General features: G+C 42.0%; 2 protein-coding genes and 1 pseudogene across 2 annotated transcripts; all 3 read left to right on the forward strand.

Annotated features, from left to right (window-relative positions):
- The first annotated feature begins 2,201 nt into the window (after positions 1–2,201).
- On the forward strand, positions 2,202–3,518 carry LOC109255658 (olfactory receptor 49-like). Its single transcript, XM_019430473.2, has one exon. The coding sequence runs from the start codon at positions 2,381–2,383 to the stop codon at positions 3,356–3,358; it is 978 nt and encodes a 325-aa protein (XP_019286018.2). The 5' UTR covers positions 2,202–2,380; the 3' UTR covers positions 3,359–3,518.
- Positions 3,519–10,859: 7,341 nt separating this feature from the next.
- LOC109255808 (olfactory receptor 49) lies at positions 10,860–12,819 on the forward strand. Its single transcript, XM_053888711.1, is given in 2 exon segments — positions 10,860–10,901; positions 10,903–12,819. Coding segments are annotated over 2 exon segments (978 nt in total). The 5' UTR covers positions 10,860–10,871; the 3' UTR covers positions 11,851–12,819.
- Positions 12,820–21,986: 9,167 nt separating this feature from the next.
- On the forward strand, positions 21,987–22,977 carry LOC128772786 (olfactory receptor 49-like; annotated as a pseudogene).
- The last annotated feature ends 3,036 nt before the right edge of the window (positions 22,978–26,013 follow it).

Below are 26,013 nucleotides of genomic sequence, written 5' to 3' on the forward strand. Positions count from 1 at the left end.
TTCAAATGACTGAGAATCTAAACAATGTTAAGCCTAGGAATAACCCTGGTGAATATCCTCAGAGGCTGAACAACTATTTTGTGTTAATAACTGTCAACAAATGTTACCCATAATGGTAGTTTATAGCATGACTGAATAGTGTAGCCTGTGCTGAAAAGAAGACAAAACCTGGGGTGTCTGAGTGGCTCAGTTGGTTAAGTGTTTGACTCTTGATATCAGCTCAGGTCTTGATCTCAGGATCATGAGTTCAAGGCCCACATTGGGCTCCACTCTGGGCATGGAGCCTACTTGAAAAACAGTCATAAAAAAAGAAAGTATATATATATACAGTTTACCATTTCATCCTCTCTACTAGTATTCCCTAGCATTTCCTTCATTACAAGTACCTAACATGGATCCCAATCTTATTTTCCAGTGACTAGCAAATAATTCTTGCTATAGTTCTGCCGGATAATTAAGGTAGTAGTTGATAATGTTTAAGGAAGGAAATGTCCAAGCATGCTTACTTTTTTTTCATGTTTATTTATTTGTTTATTGAGAGAGAGAGAGAGAGAGAGAGAGAGAGAGAGAGAGAATTTCAAGCAGGCTCCTTGTAGAGCCTGATGTGGGGCTGAAACTTACGAACTGCAAGATCACTACCTGAACTAAAATCAAGAGTGGGATGCTTAACCAACTGAGCCACTCAGGTGCCCCTTAAGATTTTTATTTTTAAGTAATCTCTACACCCAACATGGGGCTGGAACTCACATAACCAAGATCAAGACTCATATGCTCTACTGACTGGGCCACCCAAGCACCCCTTGGGGATGCTGACTTTTAGAAAGAGACCTTTTTAAGGGTTTGGGGGTTTGGGGGTTTTGCTGCTGGAAGCACTGGGGCAGACCCAACCAGAGCTCTATTTACTAGCTCAAAATCCAGATCATATCAAAGATGGATAGTGTCCCTTTAGAGGATGTTTGTGGGGACATACATACACCCTCTCATGAGGAAAAGCAAATTCTCTTCACATGGGCCAGTTTAAGACTACTTGGCATATGACTCTGCAAAGTATCCCTTAGGAAGTATGACATAAATGAGCCCTCAACCTCTTCTTTGTCAAACACCACCACATCCATCTCTCAGACAATTGAGATGTTACTCACTCATTCAGTAGATGTTTATTGAAGCTGATTATTTCAAGAAACTCATTCTAAGTGCTGTATAAAAACAAATTTAAAAAGAAAATTTTTAAAGTTTATTTTATATTTATTTTGAGAGAGAGAGAGAGAAAGAAAGAGAGCATGAGCAGGGGTGGGACAGAGAGAGAGGGAGAAAGAGAATCCCAAGCAGGCTCCCCCACAGGGCTCAAACTCACAAACTGTGAGATCATGAATTGAGCCAAAATCAAGAGTTGAATGCTTAACCAACTGAGCCACCCAGGCGCCCCAAGAAATTTTTTGACTCAGTAAACAACAAATGAAAAACAAATATAAAATTCAATACAAATCAAATGAGATATAATAAAATTATTAGGGATACAGAGGAAAGATTCATTCATTCATAAAAATGATAGCAATTTTTGAGGAGAGACTTAAAGGAAAAATAATATTTGAAAGGCTGATAATTCCAAGCTGAAAGAATGTCATGTGCAGACACACAGGTGCATAAAACAGTATTAAGAAATCTCAAAGAGTCTATTGTATCTATAGTCCACAAGGAGATGTAAGAGAAGAACCTGGATACATCATTAAATCTTGAATACCAAACTTCCTCTTAAGAATTTTTATTTATGCATATATTACTTGAATTATTCTTTTTTGATTTGTAAGAGTTGTGCTTTTCTCTCATAAATTTCCTCTTTTTTTTAGTAATCCAAATACTCATGAAAGGTATCAAATTTCAGGTAATCTTGAAAAACAATAGAGCATCAATGCATTCTAAATCAGTTTATGAGGATATGGATTGTTGCAGTGAATGGCTAAGTTAAGCAAAAAGAGGTTACTGCCCTCAAATATGAACTATTTATGGAAAAAGACCTATGGTTGGAATAAATATAAAAGTAAAAAGTATTGGAAATAGATTATAATGTTAGGGGCAATAGGATTCATTCTGTGCTGAGAAGAAAAGTTTGGTTCAAAAGGTAAGCAAGGATAATTTTTGCTTTGGGGCTTTACTTAGGCCACCCTTAAAATCACCACTTTCTCCTCCAACACACAGACGTGCCAGGGATCAAACATGAGATGGGAAACCCAGGGACCTTACAAAACAAGCTTGAGTAGTGAGCGATGGAAAGATACGTCCTTCAAAGAAATAAAGGAATCTGTCACACAAAAATGGAACACTCATCCCCTTTCCTTTCAGTTACAAAGTTCCTGAGGTCCCCAGAACATCCCTCCTCCTGATGCTGCACACCTCTGATTGGCCACCCTCAGCAGAATTCAGAGGAGCCATAAGGAACCACACCACTGTCACCGAGTTTGTCCTGCTGGGACTCTCAGATGCCTGTGAGTTGCAGATGCTCATCTTCCTGGGGCTGCTCCTGACCTACCTCCTCACTCTGCTGGGGAATCTCCTCATCGTGGGCATCACCCTCGTGGACAGGCGCCTCCACACCCCCATGTACTACTTCCTCCGCAACTTTGCTGTCCTGGAGATCTGGTTCACCTCGGTCATCTTCCCCAAGATGCTGACCAACATCCTGACTGGATACAAGACCATCTCTCTCCCAGGCTGTTTCCTACAAAGTTTCCTCTATTTCTCCCTGGGCACCACAGAGTTCTTCCTACTGGCAGTGATGTCCTTTGACAGGTATGTGGCCATATGTAACCCCTTACGTTATGCAACCATCATGAGCAAAAGGGTCTGTGTGAAGTCAGTTCTTTGTTCATGGATGGCAGGATTCCTTCTCATTGTCTTTCCAAGTTCCATCACTTTTCAGCAGCCATTTTGTGGCCCCAATGTCATTAACCATTTCTTTTGTGACAACTTTCCACTCCTGGAACTCATATGTGCAGACACGAGTCTGATAGAACTTCTGGGTTTTATTGTGGCCAACTTCAGTTTGCTGGGCACTCTGTCCGTGACGGCCACCTGCTACGGCCACATCCTCCACACCATCCTGCGCATCCCCTCGGCCAAGGAGAGACAGAAAGCCTTCTCAACCTGCTCCTCCCACATCATTGTTGTGTCTCTCTTCTATGGCAGCTGCATCTTCATGTACATCCGGTCAGGCAAGGGAAATGAGGGGGAGGACAGGAACAAGGTGGTGGCCTTGCTCAACACCGTGGTGACCCCGATGCTCAATCCCTTCATCTACACCTTGCGGAACAAGCAGGTGAAGCAGGTGTTTAAGGAGCAGGTAAACAAGCTCTTCTTATAAACCTGTGGAATTAAGAGGCTGAAACTAATATTCCCAGGAAGGCTAACACGATTCAGGCCCCTGCCAGAAATGGAGACTTTCCCACTTAGAAAATTCTCTGCTGCCATGTTTCTGGGGTGCCAGTCACTATGCAACTCAGCATAAACTCATAAGCTCTCTAGATCCCCAAAGCATTTTTATTAATTCAGATTTGAATTATTCTCTTCATTCCATCTGTGTCTGCCTGGCTTCCCAACAGAATACAAAGAGCTCTTTGGGAGCAGGTCCCAGCTCTGTAATTCACCACAAGCCTCAAGCACCAACCCATTGTCATTGACCATATAAATACTCAAAAAGTACTTGCACCCTAACTGGTTCTTTGGGGTCTGTTGCTCCAACACCCTCAGAGGAGAGGGTGCTAACAGTTCTCTGTTAACACCGCCCTCATTTCACACTTGTGCTCCTCTCACAGTAATACATCAGCAAGAACTCAACAGAGGACAAGCCCAATTGCTTATTATTTTGTACACAAACTTCTTATGCTTTTTTAAATTAAAATTGATAGAAATTCCTCATTCCTATTGATAACAGCTCTTCTACCTACTGCTTGGTTACTTCTCTGAGCCTCAGTCTTCCCGTCTGTAAAACGGGGACAAAATGTGCATTCCAAAGGATTCTGATGAATGTCAGAGGAGATGTTCTATGCAAAGTGCCTCAAACAGTGATTGGCACACAGTAAGGCCTCAATGAATGTTAGTTCTTTCCTTCCATTTCTCATCCTACCTTCTGTCTCTTCCTTCTGAATTTCATACCAGTTGTCAACAAAAGCATTTCTACTCAAAATGCCATAATGAATTGCGTATCCCAAATGTTATCTTAAATATTATATAAAGTGAAATATACCACTTGACCCATTGAAATTTGATACTAGAGTGTTCACCACTTTGGCGATGGAAAAATAAAGCTATATTAACAAATAAACAAATATAACATAAGTAATGAAATCAATTACTGTATTTACTTGTTCCAAAATAATGATTACACAAAGGTCATGCTCAAGGATGTACTATGTGGCCTGGGATATAAAATTTATTTTATGCCTTTGAAAGATTTGAAATCTAACAAGGAAGATAGAAACACACAAGAACTATAATTCAGGGTAGAAATGATCTGTGTAAGAAAAAATCATGTGTGACTCTTTGACAACAAATTTGTAAAACAGAAGGAAATGGATGATTTCCTAGAAAAAGAAAATTATCAAAAATCTAAAAAGAAATAGAAAAATTAATTAGACAAATTACCACAGAATGGATTGAAAATGGGATTACATACTTCTATAAACTCAAAAAATAGGTCCTCAATAACAAAAACAAGCAACCCAATTCTACAAATGGCTGAATACACATGAAAAGGTGTGCAAGGTGTGAATTGCAATTCACAATTCACATTGTGAATTTGTACTCAAATTCACAATGAACTTACTGCTTCATACCCATTAAGATGGGTGGTATTTTTTATTTAGTTTATTTATTTTTAATTTTTTTTAAGTAGGCTCCACACCCAAACTAGGGCTTGAAATCACAACCCTGAGATCAAGAGTCACATGCTCTACTGACTGAGCCAGGCAGGCATCCCTGGCTAGTATTTTTTAAATGTGAAAAACAAAGAATACCAAGCGTTGGCAACAATGTGAACAAATTAGAGCTCTTGTGCATTGCTGGTGGGAATGGAAAATGGTGCAGCCACTGTGGAAAACACTAGGGCACTTCCTGAAAAATAAACATAGATTTACTATACAATCCAGCCATTCCACTTCTGGGTATATACTCAAAAGGACTGAAAGCAGGGACTCAAACAGATACTTGTACATCCACGTTTATAGCAGCATTACTCACAATAACCAAAGTATGGGGACAACTCAAATGTCTGTTGATGAATGAATGGATCAACAAAATGTGCTATAGACATACATGGAAGCCGGATGCCTTCCCAGGTGAGTTCTTCCAAACATTTAAAGAAATATTAGTACCTATTCTTTTGAAGATTTTCCAAAAAATAGAAATGGAAGGAAGCTTCCAAACTCATTCTGTGAAGTCAGCATTACCTTGAGGCCAAAACCAGACAAAGACCCCACTAAAAAGGATAATTATAAGCCAATTTCCCTGATGCAAAATTTCTCAAAAATTCTCAATAAGATACTAGCAAATTGAATCCAACACTATATTAAAAGAATTATTCACCAGGTCAAGTGGGATTTATTCCTGGGCTACAGGGTGGTTCAATATCCACAAATCAACGTGATACACCACATTAATAAAAGAGAGAATAAGAACCACATGATCTTCTCAATAGATGCAGAAAAGCATTTGACAAAATACATCATCTTTTTTTAAATAAAAACCCTCAAGAAAGTAGGGATAGAAGGAACATACCTCACCATCATAAAGGCCATATACGAGGGGCACCTGGGTGCCTCAGTCGGTTAAGTGTCAGACTTCAGCTCAGGTCATGATCTCACAGTTCACGACTTTGAGTCCCCATCGGGCTCTGTGCTAATGGCTGAGCCTGGAGCTTGCTTCAGATTTTGTGTCTCCTTCTCTCTCTGCCCCTCCCCGCTCACCCTCTGTCTCTGTCTCTCTCTCAAAAATATAAACATTATTAATTAATTACTTAATTTTATAAAAGGCCATATATGAAAGACCCACAGCTGTCAACAGGGAAAACCTGAGCACTTTCCCCCTAAGATCAGGAACACGACAGGGATGTCCACTCTCACCACTGTTGTTCAGTATAGTGTTGGAAGTCCTAGCCTCAGCAATCAGACAACAAAAAGAAATAAAAGGCATACAAATATGCAAGGAAGAAGTCAAACTTTCACTCTTCGCAGACTACATGATAATCTATGTGGAAAATCCAAAAGACTCCACCAAAAGTCTGCTAGAACTGACCCATGAATTCAGCTAAGTCGCAGGATATAAAACCAACATACAGAAATCGGTTACATTTCTATACACCAATATGAAGCAGCACAAAGAGAAATCCAGGAATCGATCCCATTTACACTTGCATCAAAAACCATAAGATACCTTGGAATAAACCTAACGAAAGAGGTAAAAGATCTGTATGCTGAAAACTATAGAAAGCTTCTGAAAGATCTGGAGAAGACACAAATGGAAAAACATTCCATGCTCATGAATTGAAAAAATACACAAAAATAAATTTGAAATGGATGAAAGACCTAAATGTAAGACAGGAAACCATCAAAATCCTAGAGAAGAAAACAAGTAGCAACCTCTTTGGCTTCGGCCACTGCAACTTCTTACGAGACATTTCTCTGGAGGCAAGTGAAACAAAAGCAAGCATGAACTACTGAGAATTCATCAAGATAAAAACCTTCTGCACAGCGAAGGAAACAACCCACAAAACTAAAAGTCACCCAACGCAATGGAAGAAGATCTTTGCAAACGACATTTTGGATAAAGGGTTAGTATCCAAAATCTATAAAGAACTTATCAAACTCAAAACCCAAAAAACAAATAATCCAGTGAAGAAAGGGGCAGAAGACATGAATAGACACTTTTCCAAAGAAGACATCCGGATTCCTAACAGACACATGAAAAGATACTCAACATCACATCATCAGGGAAATACAAATCAAAACCACAGTGAGATACTACCTCATCCCTGTCAGAATGGATCAAATTAACTCATGAAACAACAGATGTTGGCAAGGATGCAAAGGGGAACGCTTTAGCTCTGTTGGTAGGATTGCAAACTGGTGCAGCCACTGAGGAAAACAGTATGGAGGCTCCTCAAAAAATAAAAAAGAGAACTACCCTATGACCCAGAAATTGCACTACTAGGAAATTATCCAAAGGACACAGGAGTGGTGATTCGAAGGGGCACATGTACCCCAATGTTTGTAGCAGCACTATCTCAAATAGCCAAATTATGGAAAGAGCCCGAAAGTCCATTGCATGATGGACTAGAGTGTATTATGTTAAGCAAAATAAGTCAGTCAGAGAAAGACAAATACATGATTTCATGCATATGTGGAATTTAGGAAACAAACAGTTGGGGGTGCCTGGGGGCTCAGTCAGTTAAGAGTTTGACTCTTGATTTAGGTTCAGGTCATAATCTCACAGTTCGTGAGATTGAACCCTGATTGGTGCCTGCTTAGGATTCTCTCACCTCTTTCTGCTCCTTCCTCGCTCATGTGTGCGAGTGCACGCTATCTCTCTCTCTCACTCTCTCTCTCTCTCTCTCTCTCTCCCTCACACACACACACACACAAACACACACAATAAATAAATAAATAAGTAAGTAAATAAATAAATAAACTTAAAAAATTTTTTGAACAAAAAACCCAGCAAGCAAACAGATAAGAAACAAAACATGAACATACAGGAAGGGAGGGGGGAGGAAATAAGATAAAAACAGAAAGGGAAGCAAACCATGAGAGACTCTTAAATATAGAAAGCAAACAGGATTGCTGGAGGGGAGTTGGGGGAGAGGATGGGCTAAATGGGTGATGGGCATGAATGAGGGCACATGTTGGGATGAGCACTGGGTGTTAGATGTAAGTGATGAATCACTAAATTCTATCCTACCTATTCTATTCTATCCTATGAGTTCTCCTTCAGAACACTAGTCACAATAGTAATTATTAGTGTGATGGCTTAATGTCTTTGGTCCCCACAAGACTCTGCCTATACATCGCTGGTGTGTAGACCAGTACTTGCCACACAATAAGCACTCAACAAATATTTGTTGAGTGTTTTAATTATTGCACCTCTTTGTTATCATTAAACTTCATTAGGAGTTTTGAGTTTCTCAGCCAGAACAAAGGAAACTCTCAATCTCAAAGTTGAAGAAAGTTAGAGGTAAGGGACCTCCTCGGGTCCCTATTACCACGGATGGTAATGAATCTCAGGGGAAGCACAGCTCCATCCTACAAGAGAAGAGGGAGACACTCTAGACCGGCTAAGTTTGAGCTGTGTACCCTGTATATCTCTGAGTTCCATGGAGACCAAACAGAAGAACCTCAGGCAGCCCAGGCCCGATGCCAGCTCCACAGAGACAAGGAGTCTGCCACTAATAGGTTACCCCAGAATCCTCTATGGGCACCATGCCCCTGGAAGGGCATGTACCATTCTGCCTAGAAGCCTCTTAAACCCAACTGAAAATGAGTCATATGAGTCTCAACATTGATGTCTGTCTCTGCCTTAGTTTAGGAGAGATGGGTGAATAATTGCTTATGTTTCTACATCCATTTCCCCAGGAAAGTGGTCCAGCAGAGATGCTATGATGGGGCAGAAGCAACAGAAACTTCCTGAAAAACTGGTGACTCCAGAAGTTCTGGGGAACACCCAGAGATGAGCTATCTGGGGATGTTGGTGACCAAGGAGTCACGGACCATTTCTTAAGGAAGACTGGTTGTTGGAAAACATGGAGGTTTGGGTCACGTGCGGTACAAGGAGGACAGGGCCCACCTATGTCCATGACCTTCCGACCATGTTACAGCTCTGGAGCTTCCTTCATTTTGAATCCCTGGTGGATCCCCCAAGAAACATAGTCCTTGGGCAACATTGCAGAGCCAGGAGCTTCCTCTGAAAACCAGGAGTCTCCATCATCACAACTGCCTTGAAGACAATAGAACACCTCACCTGGCAGCTAGTGAGGTAACCTGCATGGGTGCAATTTTTGGAATAGGGGAAGGGGAATCCGACTGCTCTGGACACCCTGCCCAGAAACCTGTCATGTGTTTACAGGTGCCACAGGCAGGCTACCGCCCAGCTGACCTCTTTGATTCTTTTCATCATTCTCACTATCCTGACCCAGGTCCAGCTCATGAGTCCCAGAATCTCTAAAGCTTTTGTTTACCATTTTCATGGACAGCCACTGGTTTCCCCTTTGTCTCTCCTGAAACGTTCTGCTCAACTCTTAATACAAATGGGCTGACTGTGCTGGTTCCTCTTATAAGTTTGAACTTATTATTTCATAAGCAAACATTACAATAATTAAAAGAGGAAAGAAAAAATCACCCACGATCCTCCCATCCTGATTGGCAATCATGTTCCTTTTCCCAGGTTCTCATCCAGTCCTTCTCCATGAAAATACATATGTCACATAGCTATAATGTCGTATGTTATCACTTTTCTGATGCAATCTGATCACATTGGGTCCTGCTCCTGTCTTGGATGGAGTCACCTCCTCCCTACAGAGGCTCGCCTCAACCTGTCATTTCTATGAAGAACAACCAATGACAAGCTTGTGTAGTTCTGTATCCAGATCTCTAAGGACAATATGAAGTAATGTAAAACAGAGAAGTGACAATCACTTAAAACAAAGATATATACTCTCCAAATTTGAAATTGACTGATGAACAATCTTGAATATCACTGTTAATTGTTATGATTCTTTGTTATCATTATTAGGATATTATCCCAAAAAATTAAGCGTGATGCCTCATCTGCGAATATATGCTCTCTCCCACACTATGTATCAGTTTCATAGCACATGCATCCCTTGAAAAGTATCAGCCAAATAATAGCTTAACAAAATGTTTATAATAACGTGACACTAATATGTCAGAAGGAAAGAGGTACAAAATACATAATCTATGAGCATGGTATGTAAAGCAATAAACACTGTTATTAAACACTAAGAATGGAAAAAATACAATAGAAGTAAATCAAAATCTGAATTAAAATGTCTCTATGGGGCTACATGTGAAATTTTTGCTCCGTTTCCTATGGATTTTCTATGGTTCCTAAGCTTTCCATAATGAGCTGATAATATCTTTGTATTTTTTAAACAGTTTGTTTCAGTACATATTGCCCAAGTCACGGTATCCTTTCTCCAATTTACTCTGATTTCCTCTTATTATCGTCCCACTAGAGTTTCAGTCACAAAGGAGGAAATGAACATACCTAACATTATGTGAGTGCTTGCTCTGTGGCTAGCCTTGTGCTAAGTATTGGAAATGCATTATTTATTTAAGTTGTGGGAGAACTTTTTACAAATGTGCTCTTACTGTTCCCACCAAGGAAACAGTTTTGGTTAGGTAGATAACGGTCCCAGACTTGTTGGTGAATGATGGAGCTCAGGTGCAACCACCATCTCTAACTTAAATGCCTTCTGTAACAAGCTATAGGGTAACAAACAATGCTTTCTATCAAGGTCTGTGATACATCGGGTACAGGATTTGCAGTGGCATAAATCTTAATACACTTGAGAGACCCCCTGTAGCGGTGGGATGAATATGAGAAAAGAATGAAAGGAGTTTAATACGGAGTTTCCCAATAGAAACAGAGAAATGGGAAAACTTTTCCCAAGGACTCCCCCAAAATTGATTTACGTTAGGTCAAAGTATGTGTGACTTGATGCTAACTCCATGAGATCTGGACAACCAGCCTGAGGAGGGAGACAAAGGGACTCAGAGATCAAAGAATTAAAGGACTCCTTCAGCTCTGAATCCCTCTTTCCTTTCAGTTCCAAGTGTCCTTGGGTCACCAGAACATCCCTCCTCCTGATGCTGCACACCTCTGATTGGCCACCCTCAAGCAGAGTTCAGAGGAGCCATGAGGAACCACACCACTGTCACCGAGTTTGTCCTGCTGGGACTCTCAGATGCCTGTGAGTTGCAGATGCTCATCTTCCTGGGGCTGCTCCTGACCTACCTCCTCACTCTGCTGGGGAATCTTCTCATCGTGGGCATCACCCTCGTGGACAGGCGCCTCCACACCCCCATGTACTACTTCCTCCGCAACTTTGCTGTCCTGGAGATCTGGTTCACCTCGGTCATCTTCCCCAAGATGCTGACCAACATCCTGACTGGATACAAGACCATCTCTCTCCCAGGCTGTTTCCTACAAAGTTTCCTCTATTTCTTCCTGGGCACCACAGAGTTCTTCCTACTGGCAGTGATGTCCTTTGACAGGTATGTGGCCATATGTAACCCCTTACGTTATGCAACCATCATGAGCAAAAGGGTCTGTATACAGCTGGTTCTTTGTTCATGGATGGCAGGATTCCTTCTCATTGTCTTTCCAAGTTCCATCATACTTCAGCAGCCATTTTGTGGCCCCAATGTCATTAACCATTTCTTTTGTGACAACTTTCCACTCCTGGAACTCATATGTGCAGACACGAGTCTGATAGAGCTTCTGGGTTTTATTGCGGCCAACCTCAGTTTGCTGGGCACTCTGTCCGTGACGGCCACCTGCTACGGCCACATCCTCCACACCATCCTGCGCATCCCCTCGGCCAAGGAGAGGCAGAAAGCCTTCTCAACCTGCTCCTCCCACATCATTGTTGTGTCTCTCTTCTATGGCAGCTGCATCTTCATGTACATCCGGTCAGGCAAGGGAAATGAGGGGGAGGACAGGAACAAGGTGGTGGCCTTGCTCAACACCGTGGTGACCCCGATGCTCAATCCCTTCATCTACACCCTGCGGAACAAGCAGGTGAAGCAGGTGTTTAAGGAGCAGGTAAACAAGCTCTTCTTATAAACCTGTGGAATTAAGAGGCTGAAACTAATATTCCCAGGAAGGCTAACACGATTCAGGCCCCTGCCAGAAATGGAGACCTTCCCACTTAGAAAATTCTCTGCTGCCATGTTTCTGGGGTGCCAGTCACTATGCAACTCAGCATAAACTCATAAGCTCTCTAGATCCCCAAAGCATTTTTATTAATTATCAGATTTGAATTATTCTCTTCATTCCATCTGTGTCTGCCTGGCTTCCCAACAGAATACAAAGAGCTCTTTGGGAGCAGGTCCCAGCTCTGTAATTCACCACAAGCCTCAAGCACCAACCCATTGTCATTGACCATATAAATACTCAAAAAGTACTTGCACCCTAACTGGTTCTTTGGGGTCTGTTGCTCCAACACCCTCAGAGGAGAGGGTGCTAACAGTTCTCTGTTAGCACCGCCCTCATTTCACACTTGTGCTCCTCTCACAGTAATACATCAGCAAGAACTCAACAGAGGACTAAGCCCAATTGCTTATTATTTTGTACACAAACTTCTTATGCTTTTTTAAATTAAAATTGATAGAAATTCCTCATTCCTATTGATAACAGCTCTTCTACCTACTGCTTGGTTACTTCTCTGAGCCTCAGTCTTCCTGTCTCTTGTGCATTGCTGGTGGGAACGGAAAATGGTGCAGCCACTGTGGAAAACTCTAGGGCACTTTCTCAAAAATAAACATAGATTTACTATACAATCCAGCCTGGGTATATACCTAAAAGGACCAAAAGCAGGGACTCAAAGAGATATTTGTACATTCACGTTTATAGCAGCATTATTCACACTAACCACAAATATGGGGACAACTCAAATGTCTGCTGATGAAGAAAAGGATCAACAAAATGTGCTATAAACATACAATGGGGTATTATTCTGCCTTGCACAGGAAGGAAATTGTGACACATGCTGCAAAATGGATGAATCTTGAAGACATTCTGCTAAGTGAAAGAAGCCAGACACAAAAGTACAAATATTGGATGATGCCATTTATGTGAGGTATCTAGAGTAGTCAGAATCATGGAGACAGAAAGTAGACTGGTGGGAACCAGGGGCTAGAGGTGGGGGTGGGAATGACATATTGTTTAATGGATGCAGAGTTTTGGTTTCAGATGATGAAAAGGGTCTGGAGAGGGGTAGTGCTGATGATTGCACAGCACTGTGAATGCCGCTGAGCCATACACTTTAAAATGGTCAAAATGGTCAGTTTTATGTTCCATGTATTCTACCACGGTAAGAAAACTAGAGATTCCAGATCGAGCAAAACTATTTTATCTTTGACTCTCCCTCTTTCTCTTATATCAGACAGCCAATCCATTGGCAAATTCTGTAGATTATGCCTTCAAAATATACACAGCACCCCACCACTTCTAACCACCACCACCACTACTGTCTTTGTCCGTATCACCTTCCGTTTCCTCTAGGTTCTCCATCCCCTACTTGCCACCACCCCCCTGTCCCATATCCCTGGAAGAGGGCAGGGGTGGAAAACACAGGCAAGGGGGAGGTGGGCATACAGAGTTAAGGCAGATGAAGCCAACAGCACACACCTTTTCCCTCTGAAGATTTCCCACCTGAAAGAGGCCTTAAGTGGAGCAAGGAATACCTTTTCACTTTCAGTGATGTTCAGAATTTTAACAATTACATAGAATTGGGCAACGTAATAACCCAATTCTTTGGACTTATAGCGAATGGAGAACTTCTAAAATAATATGAGTGGCCAGAAAATTCATCATACATACCCTGAATCCCATCCACCAGTCAAGGGAAAGAGAACTGTAGAAAGAATTGTTTGAATGGGTATGTAGGAAGGGGGGGTAGATGGAAAATGCATATTACTAATAGGGGGTTATTATTCATAATATACAAAGACAAACCACCCAATAGATAAAGAGCAAAGGATATGCATAGATACTTCACAGAAAAGCAAACCCAAAGAGCCAATAAATAAGGCAAGATGGTCAACCATAGTAATAGTCAGGACAATTCAAATTAAAATAATAATCCTTTTGATGATTGACATATTTTTCATTTTTAAAACTAATAATGGAGCTGGAGTATATTATGCTAAGCCATGTAAGTCAGTCAGAGAAAGACAGATACCATATGATTTCAGTCATATATGGAATTTAAAGGAAAAAAAAACAGATGAACATGTGGGAAGGTAAAAAAAAAAAAGAGAAAGAGAGGAAAACAAACCATAGGACACTCTTAACAAAAGAGAACAAACTGAAGGTTGATGGAGGGAGGTGAGCGGAGGATTGGGGTAAATGGCTGATGGGTATTAAGGAGGGCAGTTGTTATGGTGAGCACTCATTGTTACACATAAGTGATGAATCACTAAATTCTACTCCTGAAGCCAAAAAAAAATTAAAAAGTAGTAATGGTGTTATATTTACATTTTAAAGAGTACTATGGCTTTAATATTTACTGAAACGTACAGATGAAATGACATGATGTCTGGGATTTGTTTCACAATAATATGGGAAAGGGGAAACTGGGGGGGTGTGTAGGTGAAACAAGAATGGACATGACTTAGTTATTGTCAAAGTTAGGTAATGATTATATGGAGATTCATTATATAACCTCTCTACTTTTGTATATGTTTGAAATTTAATAAAAAGTTAAAAAGATAACAGAAATACTTCAAACAAGAGGTAACTTGAGTAGTATACATGGCAATGCAACAAGAAAAAATATGTAAGAGATGTTGCACAGGCAGAACCTGCTAGGGCTTGGGTACTAAAGAGGAAAAACGATCACAGGAAAAAACAGAATTAAAGGAGAGCCCCGGATATTGAGTCTAGGTAATCCAAAAGATGTTATCACAGAAACAAAGCAGTAAGGAGAAAAGCTGGCTTAGGAGGTTCAGAGTTGGTCCTGTCTTAGGCAACTGTATTGTGGACACAGCAAACTTGGGATAAGCACGTTGACTAGGACAAGGAACTCTTTTTTTTTTTTTTTTTTTTAATGTTAGATTGTTGGTTGGTTGGTCGGTTTTTTGAAATAGAGAGCACCAGTCGGGGAGGGGCAGAGACAGAAGGGGACACAAGATCTGAAGCAGGCGGGGCTCGAACTCATGAACTAACCAACTAACAAACTGTGAGATCATGATCTGAGCTGAAGTTGGGCACTCAGCCGACCAAGCCACCCAGGCACCCCATGAGACAAGGAACTCTTCGTAACAGTTTCCGGTGGCAATGGAATTGTCTACTTGTCTATTTCTCATTCTCATTGTTTAGTTTATAGCACAAAAGCTATCCAAAAAGCAGAATTGTCATAGAGCTGAGAAGAAATTGTGATGTTAGTATTTGTAAGCCCGTCACTAACCACTTGGACGATGAAATTTCTATATTCAAATCCAGAGTAACAAATACTACTCTCTAAGACTTTATATGATAATCATTAATGAGTAAACTAAGCTCAAGATTTAGAGTATAAAGAAAGTTCAAAGTAGCTATCATCAGCAGAGAGCTTAAGACCAAAGGCACAGGAAGTAGGATATCTGTACTCAGCTCATCGTGCATTGAGTACCCCACTATGACACCTCAAAAATAAAAGCTAGAATCCTGAAGAGAACAGTATTCATTATCCATTGTTGTGTAACATACTACCCAAAAACTTAGCACCTTAAAACAACAAGCCTTTATTAGCTCACAGTTTCTGAGGTAGGAATCAGGACATGACTCAACTGGTGCCTCTGGCTCAGGATCTCTCACAAGGCTATCACCAAGTCATAAGCTAAAATGACAGCCATCTCAAGGCTCCATCTGGGAGAAGATCTGTTTCCAAGTCCCCTCATGTGGCTGCTGACAGGCCTCAAGTCCTTGCTGGCTGTTGTCTAGAGACATCAATTCCTTGACACAGGGGCTTCTCCGCAAGGCAGTTCAAAACAAGGCAGCTGGCTGCCCTCAGAACAATCAAGAGACCAAGAGAGGGCATAGAAGATGGAAACCACAGAATCTTTGGAACATTCTCAGAAGTGACATCTTATCTCTTTTCCTGTGTTCTATTCATTAGGAGCTGGTCACCAGTTCCAGCCACACACAAGGGGAGAGGATTACACAGGGACATGAATACGATAGGGTGCAGACACTGGGGCCATCTCAGAGGCTGCCTATCACAAGAAGTATGTAAGACCAATCTTTGACACCAAGTAAATATGCTATCTGATGTCCCACTGAATATCACAAACTTCTCTAACAACACAGAGACCGCATTACTTCTGTCGCTATTCTGGTAGCTAGGAGCAAACATAATCTCTATGGAATCTCCAAGAGGCTACAATGCAATCCACCTGTATAATAATCACCTAGACAGAATACTCCATCGTAGGATCCTATAGAGCAGGGACCATGTCATCTTCATTGTTGGGTTCCCCATGGCACCTAACACAAGGTGGGTGTTCAATGAATTTAAGGTAACAAAGCAATGGCTAAAAGAAGACAAGGCAGGAAAAATGTAGATGGCAGAATCCCAGTGTGACAACTCTTAAGTGGTCTCAGTGGTGGTTCCCTCTTGACAAAACCTGTCCTTTCCTCATTTGACCCTTCCCTCCAAGTTCTGGGACAATCCTGGCTGCAGGCAGGGAGATTTGGGAAAGATTCAGGCCAGCTCTGTGGGACACAGCCTCAGCCTCACTTCCTGGTAGTCCACATTCACCCTGGTGCTCCTTTTATAGTGACTAAACTTTTGCCCTGTTTCTGAAACAAAGGCTCTTGTGCCCAGTCCTGGGAATTGGATCCTGGCCTTCTATTCAGTGCCTCAATCCTGATCCTGAGAACATGCCTATTCTTCCATCCATTGAGGACGTGTTTTTCTACTTAGTTTCTGCCAGTCTGTTCCCCAACCTCTCCAGGAACTATAGTCACACTCCTCAACTACCAGCTAGCCAAAAATGTTTGCCACCTGCAGACAGACTTCCCAGATATCTACTGGCTGCAGTCGATTCGAACCACCAACCACTCCCTTCCTCAAGGATCCCCTTTCTGTGCTCTGCCTCTGCCTGTCTCGCCAGGCCTGGTCATTTCCAAGGTTTTATACCCTGGCCACACTTCCTTTTCTCATACCCTCAATCCACATTTGCCTGCCCCTATTTTTTCTCCTACTCTATTGACTCTTCATCAAAAGTGATGACAATTTTCCTATGTGATTTTCCCCACACACCCTGCAATAAATCCCCTGATCCACTTTCCTGTTCCTCTTGCCTGTTCCAATTTCTTCTTCCTACTATCTGCCAGAGTGATGCCTTTTTAAACTTTTTTTTAATGTTTATTTAGTAATGAAAGACAGAGAGAGACAGAGCACAAGCAGGAGAGGGGCAGAGAGAGACACACACACAGAATCAGAAACAGGCTCCAGGCTCTAAGCTGTCAGCGCAGAGCCCGACACGGGGCTCCAACCCCTGAACCTCGAGTTCATGACCCGAGCCAAAGTCCGACGCTTAACCGACTGAGCCACCCAGGCATCCTGAATGATGCCTTTTTAAATTTTTTTTTTATTTTTTAACGTTTATTTATTTTCGAGACAGAGAGAGACAGAGCATGAACGGGGGAGGGTCAGAGAGAGGGAGACACAGAATATGAAGCAGGCTCCAGGCTCTGAGCTGTCAGCCCAGAGCCCGATGCGGGGCTCGAACTCACAAACCGTGAGATCATGACCTGAGGCCGCTTAACCGACTGAGCCACCCAGGCGCCCAGAATGATGTCTTTTTAAAACATAAACAAGATCGTGTCCCTTCTCTGCTGAAAACCTTCCAATAGCTTCCAGTTGCACTTGGAATGCACCATCCTCCTTACCACATGAGGCTCTCAAGGCTCTGCAAATCTGGAACCCAGCACAACTCTCCAGCCAAATCTCAAATCACCATCATTGTCTTCGTGACTCACTGGCCTTCTTTCTGTGCTTCAAAAACACCACCCCTTTGCCAAATCATGGTCTTGAAATACCATCTTGTCTTTGCCTGGAAATGTCCCAGCCAGTCACCTGGATAACTCCAAGCTCTGCCTTCCAGTGTGGGCTGCACTCATACTTTCTTAGGCTTGCCTTTCCTGGACATCCATCTAAGACAGGTCTCACTCCTCTTTCTTTCCTCAAAAACCCACCTCTATGCCTTCATAGCCCTTCTACTGTCTTGTTGGTACATATTTACATATGTTCCTCCTCTGAATTTTAGTGTGAGAAAAAGACTAGTTTTCCAGTTTGGAGGAGAATAAATCAGGTTGTTTTTCTTTCAGATGGCAGGCCCTTTACACAGAAACAAAGATGCACAAAGTAAGGATAAAACCTTGGGCAAGTTTTTATATTCTCCCCTGCCCTCTCAAGATCCAGTGAAGAAAAGGGAGAATCTTTATCACATAGGGGAGTCAATGTTTTAATTTCTCACCATGCCTCGCAGGTGCCCACTGATGGATGATCACCATTCAAAAGCTACAGGACTCAGAAATCCAGGCCCTTTCTGGTCTGAGTAGAGAAGGAATAAAATTCCTATAAGCATATCCCAGCAGGTATAACCAGGGTAGGCCATGTTCACTCTTTACCCTCGCCTGTCCAACTACCGGGGCCTCCTTGTTATCGGTCACTGGTGTAGTCATAACTCCTACCAGAAGTAAGGTGACTACAAAAGCAGTTTATAGGACATAATGAGGTGTTAGAGAGTGGGTCGCCAACCCTAGTCATCTTACCACATCAAGAATAGCCAGATTCCCAGAGAGAGAAACCCTAATCAAATTAACTTCATTCAGTCATTTGAAACAGATAACTGAAAGCCAGTCACTCATTTGGCTTTTCGAACACATCATTGGCTCCTAAAATCATACTACTTACTGCAGTCAATTTATCTCAGCCGGTTTTACCCACTCTACGCAGTAGTTTGGTGACCAAAGAAAGAAGGTGGGATCACAGAGTAGTTTTCACTTGACTGGGTCAATGTCTAAGATGGGGACAGTCCCAAGGCCCTCTTACCAAGATTCTCCCAATGGAGAGGAAATTCCATGGGGACTGGAGCATGTGTGTTTCATTCACCACTCATAGTCATCCTCAGTGCACAGCACAGAGCCTGACACATAGTAGGTGCTCAATATGTGTTGAATGAAGGATTAACTAATTAATTAAAGTGTTTCATCCCCCACATGCCAACTCATCCTACAGGTCTCAGCTTTATAGAACTTCATCAGGAACAACTTCCCTTGTCCTTCAGCCTAGCTCAGGCTATCTTATGAGCTCTTCTTCAGAACACTAGTCACAATAGCAATTACTTATTAGTGTGATGGCTTAATGTCTTTGGTCCCCACAAGACTCTGCCTATACATCGCTGGTGTGTAGACCAGTACTTGCCACACAATAAGCACTCAACAAATATTTGTTGAGTGTTTTAATTATTGCACCTCTTTGTTATCATTAAACTTCATTAGGAGTTTTGAGTTTCTCAGCCAGAACAAAGGAAACTCTCAATCTCAAAGTTGAAGAAAGTTAGAGGTAAGGGACCTCCTCGGGTCCCTATTACCACGGATGGTAATGAATCTCAGGGGAAGCACAGCTCCATCCTACAAGAGAAGAGGGAGACACTCTAGACCGGCTAAGTTTGAGCTGTGTACCCTGTATATCTCTGAGTTCCATGGAGACCAAACAGAAGAACCTCAGGCAGCCCAGGCCCGATGCCAGCTCCACAGAGACAAGGAGTCTGCCACTAATAGGTTACCCCAGAATCCTCTATGGGCACCATGCCCCTGGAAGGGCATGTACCATTCTGCCTAGAAGCCTCTTAAACCCAACTGAAAATGAGTCATATGAGTCTCAACATTGATGTCTGTCTCTGCCTTAGTTTAGGAGAGATGGGTGAATAATTGCTTATGTTTCTACATCCATTTCCCCAGGAAAGTGGTCCAGCAGAGATGCTATGATGGGGCAGAAGCAACAGAAACTTCCTGAAAAACTGGTGACTCCAGAAGTTCTGGGGAACACCCAGAGATGAGCTATCTGGGGATGTTGGTGACCAAGGAGTCACGGACCATTTCTTAAGGAAGACTGGTTGTTGGAAAACATGGAGGTTTGGGTCACGTGCGGTACAAGGAGGACAGGGCCCACCTATGTCCATGACCTTCCGACCATGTTACAGCTCTGGAGCTTCCTTCATTTTGAATCGCTGGTGGATCCCCCAAGAAACATAGTCCTTGGGCAACATTGCAGAGCCAGGAGCTTCCTCTGAAAACCAGGAGTCTCCATCATCACAACTGCCTTGAAGACAATAGAACACCTCACCTGGCAGCTAGTGAGGTAACCTGCATGGGTGCAATTTTTGGAATAGGGGAAGGGGAATCCGACTGCTCTGGACACCCTGCCCAGAAACCTGTCATGTGTTTACAGGTGCCACAGGCAGGCTACCGCCCAGCTGACCTCTTTGATTCTTTTCATCATTCTCACTATCCTGACCCAGGTCCAGCTCATGAGTCCCAGAATCTCTAAAGCTTTTGTTTACCATTTTCATGGACAGCCACTGGTTTCCCCTTTGTCTCTCCTGAAACGTTCTGCCCAACTCTTAACACAAATGGGCTGACTGTGCTGGTTCCTCTTGTGAGTTTGAACTTGTTATTTCATAAGCAAACATTACAATAATTAAAAGAGGAAAGAAAAAATCACCCACGATCCTCCCATCCTGATTGGCAATCATGTTCCTTTTCCCAGGTTCTCATCCAGTCCTTCTCCATGAAAATACATATGTCACATAGCTATAATGTGGTATGTTATCACTTTTCTGATGCAATCTGATCACATTAGGTCCTGCTCCTGTCTTGGATGGAGTCACCTCCTCCCTACAGAAGCTCACCTCAACCTGTCATTTCTATGAAGAACAACCAATGACAAGCTTGTGTAGTTCTGTATCCAGATCTCTAAGGACAATATGAAGTAATGTAAAACAGAGAAGTGACAATCACTTAAAACAAAGATATATACTCTCCAAATTTGAAATTGACTGAGGAACAATCTTGAATATCGCTGTTAATTGTTATGATTCTTTGTTATCATTATTAGGATATTATCCCAAAAAATTAAGCGTGATGCCTCATCTGCGAATATATGCTCTCCCCCACACTATGTATCAGTTTCATAGCACATGCATCCCTTGAAAAGTATCAGCCAAATAATAGATTAACAAAATGTTTATAATAACATGACACTAATATGTCAGAAGGAAAGAGGTACAAAATACATAATCTATGAGCATGGTATGTAAAGCAATAAACACTGTTATTAAACACTAAGAATGGAAAAAATACAATAGAAATAAATCAAAATCTGAATAAAAATGTCTCTATGGGGCTACATGTGAAATTTTTGCTCCATTTCCTATGGATTTTCTATGGTTCCTAAGCTTTCCATAATGAGCTGATAATATCTTTGTATTTTTTAAACAGTTTGTTTCAGTACATATTGCCCAAGTCAAGGTATCTTTTCTCCAATTTACTCTGATTTCCTCTTATTATCGTCCCACTAGAGTTTCAGTCACAAAGGAGGAAATGAACATACCTAACACTATGTGAGTGCTTGCTCTGTGGCTAGCCTTGTGCTAAGTGTTGGAAATGCATTATTTATTTAAGTTGTGGGAGAACTTTTTACAAATGTGCTCTTACTGTTCCCACCAAGGAAACAGTTTTGGTTAGGTAGATAACGGTCCCAGACTTGTTGGTGAATGATGGAGCTCAGGTGCAACCACCATCTCTAACTTAAATGCCTTCTGTAACAAGCTATAGGGTAAGTATCCCACCAATGCTTTCTATCAAGGTCTGTGATACATCGGGTACAGGATTTGCAGTGGCATAAATCTTAATACACTTGAGAGACCCCCTGTAGCGGTGGGATGAATATGAGAAAAGAATGAAAGGAGTTTAATACGGAGTTTCCCAATAGAAACAGAGAAATGGGAAAACTCTTCCCAAGGACTCCCCCAAAATTGATTTACGTTAGGTCAAAGTATGTGTGACTTGATGCTAACTCCATGAGATCTGGACAACCAGCCTGAGGAGGGAGACAAAGGGACTCAGAGATCAAAGAATTAAAGGACTCCTTCAGCTCTGAATCCCTCTTTCCTTTCAGTTCCAAGTGTCCTTGGGTCACCAGAACATCCCTCCTCCTGATGCTGCACACCTCTGATTGGCCACCCTCAAGCAGAGTTCAGAGGAGCCATGAGGAACCACACCACTGTCACCGAGTTTGTCCTGCTGGGACTCTCAGATGCCTGTGAGTTGCAGATGATCATCTTCCTGGGGCTGCTCCTGACCTACCTCCTCACTCTGCTGGGGAATCTTCTCATCGTGGGCATCACCCTCGTGGACAGGCGCCTCCACACCCCCATGTACTACTTCCTCCGCAACTTTGCTGTCCTGGAGATCTGGTTCACCTCGGTCATCTTCCCCAAGATGCTGACCAACATCCTGACTGGATACAAGACCATCTCTCTCCCAGGCTGTTTCCTACAAAGTTTCCTCTATTTCTTCCTGGGCACCACAGAGTTCTTCCTACTGGCAGTGATGTCCTTTGACAGGTATGTGGCCATATGTAACCCCTTACGTTATGCAACCATCATGAGCAGAAGGGTCTGTATAGAGCTGGTTCTTTGTTCATGGATGGCAGGATTCCTTCTCATTGTCTTTCCAAGTTCCATCATACTTCAGCAGCCATTTTGTGGCCCCAATGTCATTAACCATTTCTTTTGTGACAACTTTCCACTCCTGGAACTCATATGTGCAGACACGAGTCTGATAGAGCTTCTGGGTTTTATTGCGGCCAACCTCAGTTTGCTGGGCACTCTGTCCGTGACGGCCACCTGCTACGGCCACATCCTCCACACCATCCTGCGCATCCCCTCGGCCAAGGAGAGGCAGAAAGCCTTCTCAACCTGCTCCTCCCACATCATTGTTGTGTCTCTCTTCTATGGCAGCTGCATCTTCATGTACATCCGGTCAGGCAAGGGAAATGAGGGGGAGGACAGGAACAAGGTGGTGGCCTTGCTCAACACCGTGGTGACCCCGATGCTCAATCCCTTCATCTACACCTTGCGGAACAAGCAGGTGAAGCAGGTGTTTAAGGAGCAGGTAAACAAGCTCTTCTTATAAACCTGTGGAATTAAGAGGCTGAAACTAATATTCCCAGGAAGGCTAACACGATTCAGGCCCCTGCCAGAAATGGAGACCTTCCCACTTAGAAAATTCTCTGCTGCCATGTTTCTGGGGTGCCAGTCACTATGCAACTCAGCATAAACTCATAAGCTCTCTAGATCCCCAAAGCATTTTTATTAATTATCAGATTTGAATTATTCTCTTCATTCCATCTGTGTCTGCCTGGCTTCCCAACAGAATACAAAGAGCTCTTTGGGAGCAGGTCCCAGCTCTGTAATTCACCACAAGCCTCAAGCACCAACCCATTGTCATTGACCATATAAATACTCAAAAAGTACTTGCACCCTAACTGGTTCTTTGGGGTCTGTTGCTCCAACACCCTCAGAGGAGAGGGTGCTAACAGTTCTCTGTTAGCACTGCCCTCATTTCACACTTGTGCTCCTCTCACAGTAATACATCAGCAAGAACTCAACAGAGGACTAAGCCCAATTGCTTATTATTTTGTACACAAACTTCTTATGCTTTTTTAAATTAAAATTGATAGAAATTCCTCATTCCTATTGATAACAGCTCTTCTACCTACTGCTTGGTTACTTCTCTGAGCCTCAGTCTTCCTGTCTCTTGTGCATTGCTGGTGGGAACGGAAAATGGTGCAGCCACTGTGGAAAACTCTAGGGCACTTTCTCAAAAATAAACATAGATTTACTATACAATCCAGCCTGGGTATATACCTAAAAGGACCAAAAGCAGGGACTCAAAGAGATATTTGTACATTCACGTTTATAGCAGCATTATTCACACTAACCACAAATATGGGGACAACTCAAATGTCTGCTGATGAAGAAAAGGATCAACAAAATGTGCTATAAACATACAATGGGGTATTATTCTGCCTTGCACAGGAAGGAAATTGTGACACATGCTGCAAAATGGATGAATCTTGAAGACATTCTGCTAAGTGAAAGAAGCCAGACACAAAAGTACAAATATTGGATGATGCCATTTATGTGAGGTATCTAGAGTAGTCAGAATCATGGAGACAGAAAGTAGACTGGTGGGAACCAGGGGCTAGAGGTGGGGGTGGGAATGACGTATTGTTTAATGGATGCAGAGTTTTGGTTTCAGATGATGAAAAGGGTCTGGAGAGGGGTAGTGCTGATGATTGCACAGCACTGTGAATGCCGCTGAGCCATACACTTTAAAATGGTCAAAATGGTCAGTTTTATGTTCCATGTATTCTACCACGGTAAGAAAACTAGAGATTCCAGATCGAGCAAAACTATTTTATCTTTGACTCTCCCTCTTTCTCTTATATCAGACAGCCAATCCATTGGCAAATTCTGTAGATTATGCCTTCAAAATATACACAGCACCCCACCACTTCTAACCACCACCACCACTACTGTCTTTGTCCGTATCACCTTCCGTTTCCTCTAGGTTCTCCATCCCCTACTTGCCACCACCCCCCTGTCCCATATCCCTGGAAGAGGGCAGGGGTGGAAAACACAGGCAAGGGGGAGGTGGGCATACAGAGTTAAGGCAGATGAAGCCAACAGCACACACCTTTTCCCTCTGAAGATTTCCCACCTGAAAGAGGCCTTAAGTGGAGCAAGGAATACCTTTTCACTTTCAGTGATGTTCAGAATTTTAACAATTACATAGAATTGGGCAACGTAATAACCCAATTCTTTGGACTTATAGCGAATGGAGAACTTCTAAAATAATATGAGTGGCCAGAAAATTCATCATACATACCCTGAATCCCATCCACCAGTCAAGGGAAAGAGAACTGTAGAAAGAATTGTTTGAATGGGTATGTAGGAAGGGGGGGTAGATGGAAAATGCATATTACTAATAGGGGGTTATTATTCATAATATACAAAGACAAACCACCCAATAGATAAAGAGCAAAGGATATGCATAGATACTTCACAGAAAAGCAAACCCAAAGAGCCAATAAATAAGGCAAGATGGTCAACCATAGTAATAGTCAGGACAATTCAAATTAAAATAATAATCCTTTTGATGATTGACATATTTTTCATTTTTAAAACTAATAATGGAGCTGGAGTATATTATGCTAAGCCATGTAAGTCAGTCAGAGAAAGACAGATACCATATGATTTCAGTCATATATGGAATTTAAAGGAAAAAAAAACAGATGAACATGTGGGAAGGTAAAAAAAAAAAAAGAGAAAGAGAGGAAAACAAACCATAGGACACTCTTAACAAAAGAGAACAAACTGAAGGTTGATGGAGGGAGGTGAGCGGAGGATTGGGGTAAATGGCTGATGGGTATTAAGGAGGGCAGTTGTTATGGTGAGCACTCATTGTTACACATAAGTGATGAATCACTAAATTCTACTCCTGAAGCCAAAAAAAAATTAAAAAGTAGTAATGGTGTTATATTTACATTTTAAAGAGTACTATGGCTTTAATATTTACTGAAACGTACAGATGAAATGACATGATGTCTGGGATTTGTTTCACAATAATATGGGAAAGGGGAAACTGGGGGGGTGTGTAGGTGAAACAAGAATGGACATGACTTAGTTATTGTCAAAGTTAGGTAATGATTATATGGAGATTCATTATATAACCTCTCTACTTTTGTATATGTTTGAAATTTAATAAAAAGTTAAAAAGATAACAGAAATACTTCAAACAAGAGGTAACTTGAGTAGTATACATGGCAATGCAACAAGAAAAAATATGTAAGAGATGTTGCACAGGCAGAACCTGCTAGGGCTTGGGTACTAAAGAGGAAAAACGATCACAGGAAAAAACAGAATTAAAGGAGAGCCCCGGATATTGAGTCTAGGTAATCCAAAAGATGTTATCACAGAAACAAAGCAGTAAGGAGAAAAGCTGGCTTAGGAGGTTCAGAGTTGGTCCTGTCTTAGGCAACTGTATTGTGGACACAGCAAACTTGGGATAAGCACGTTGACTAGGACAAGGAACTCTTTTTTTTTTTTTTTTTTTTTTAATGTTAGATTGTTGGTTGGTTGGTCGGTTTTTTGAAATAGAGAGCAC

This window comes from Panthera pardus, unplaced genomic scaffold, assembly GCF_024362965.1.
Source record: "Panthera pardus isolate Hobbes unplaced genomic scaffold, ASM2436296v1 HiC_scaffold_24, whole genome shotgun sequence".
Classification (NCBI taxonomy): Eukaryota; Metazoa; Chordata; class Mammalia; order Carnivora; family Felidae; genus Panthera; species Panthera pardus.

Bases quoted from the DNA above. Each gene is read 5' to 3' on its own strand.
- LOC109255658 (XM_019430473.2), top strand. From the start codon at position 2,381: ATGCTGCACACCTCTGATTGGCCACCCTCAGCAGAATTCAGAGGAGCC.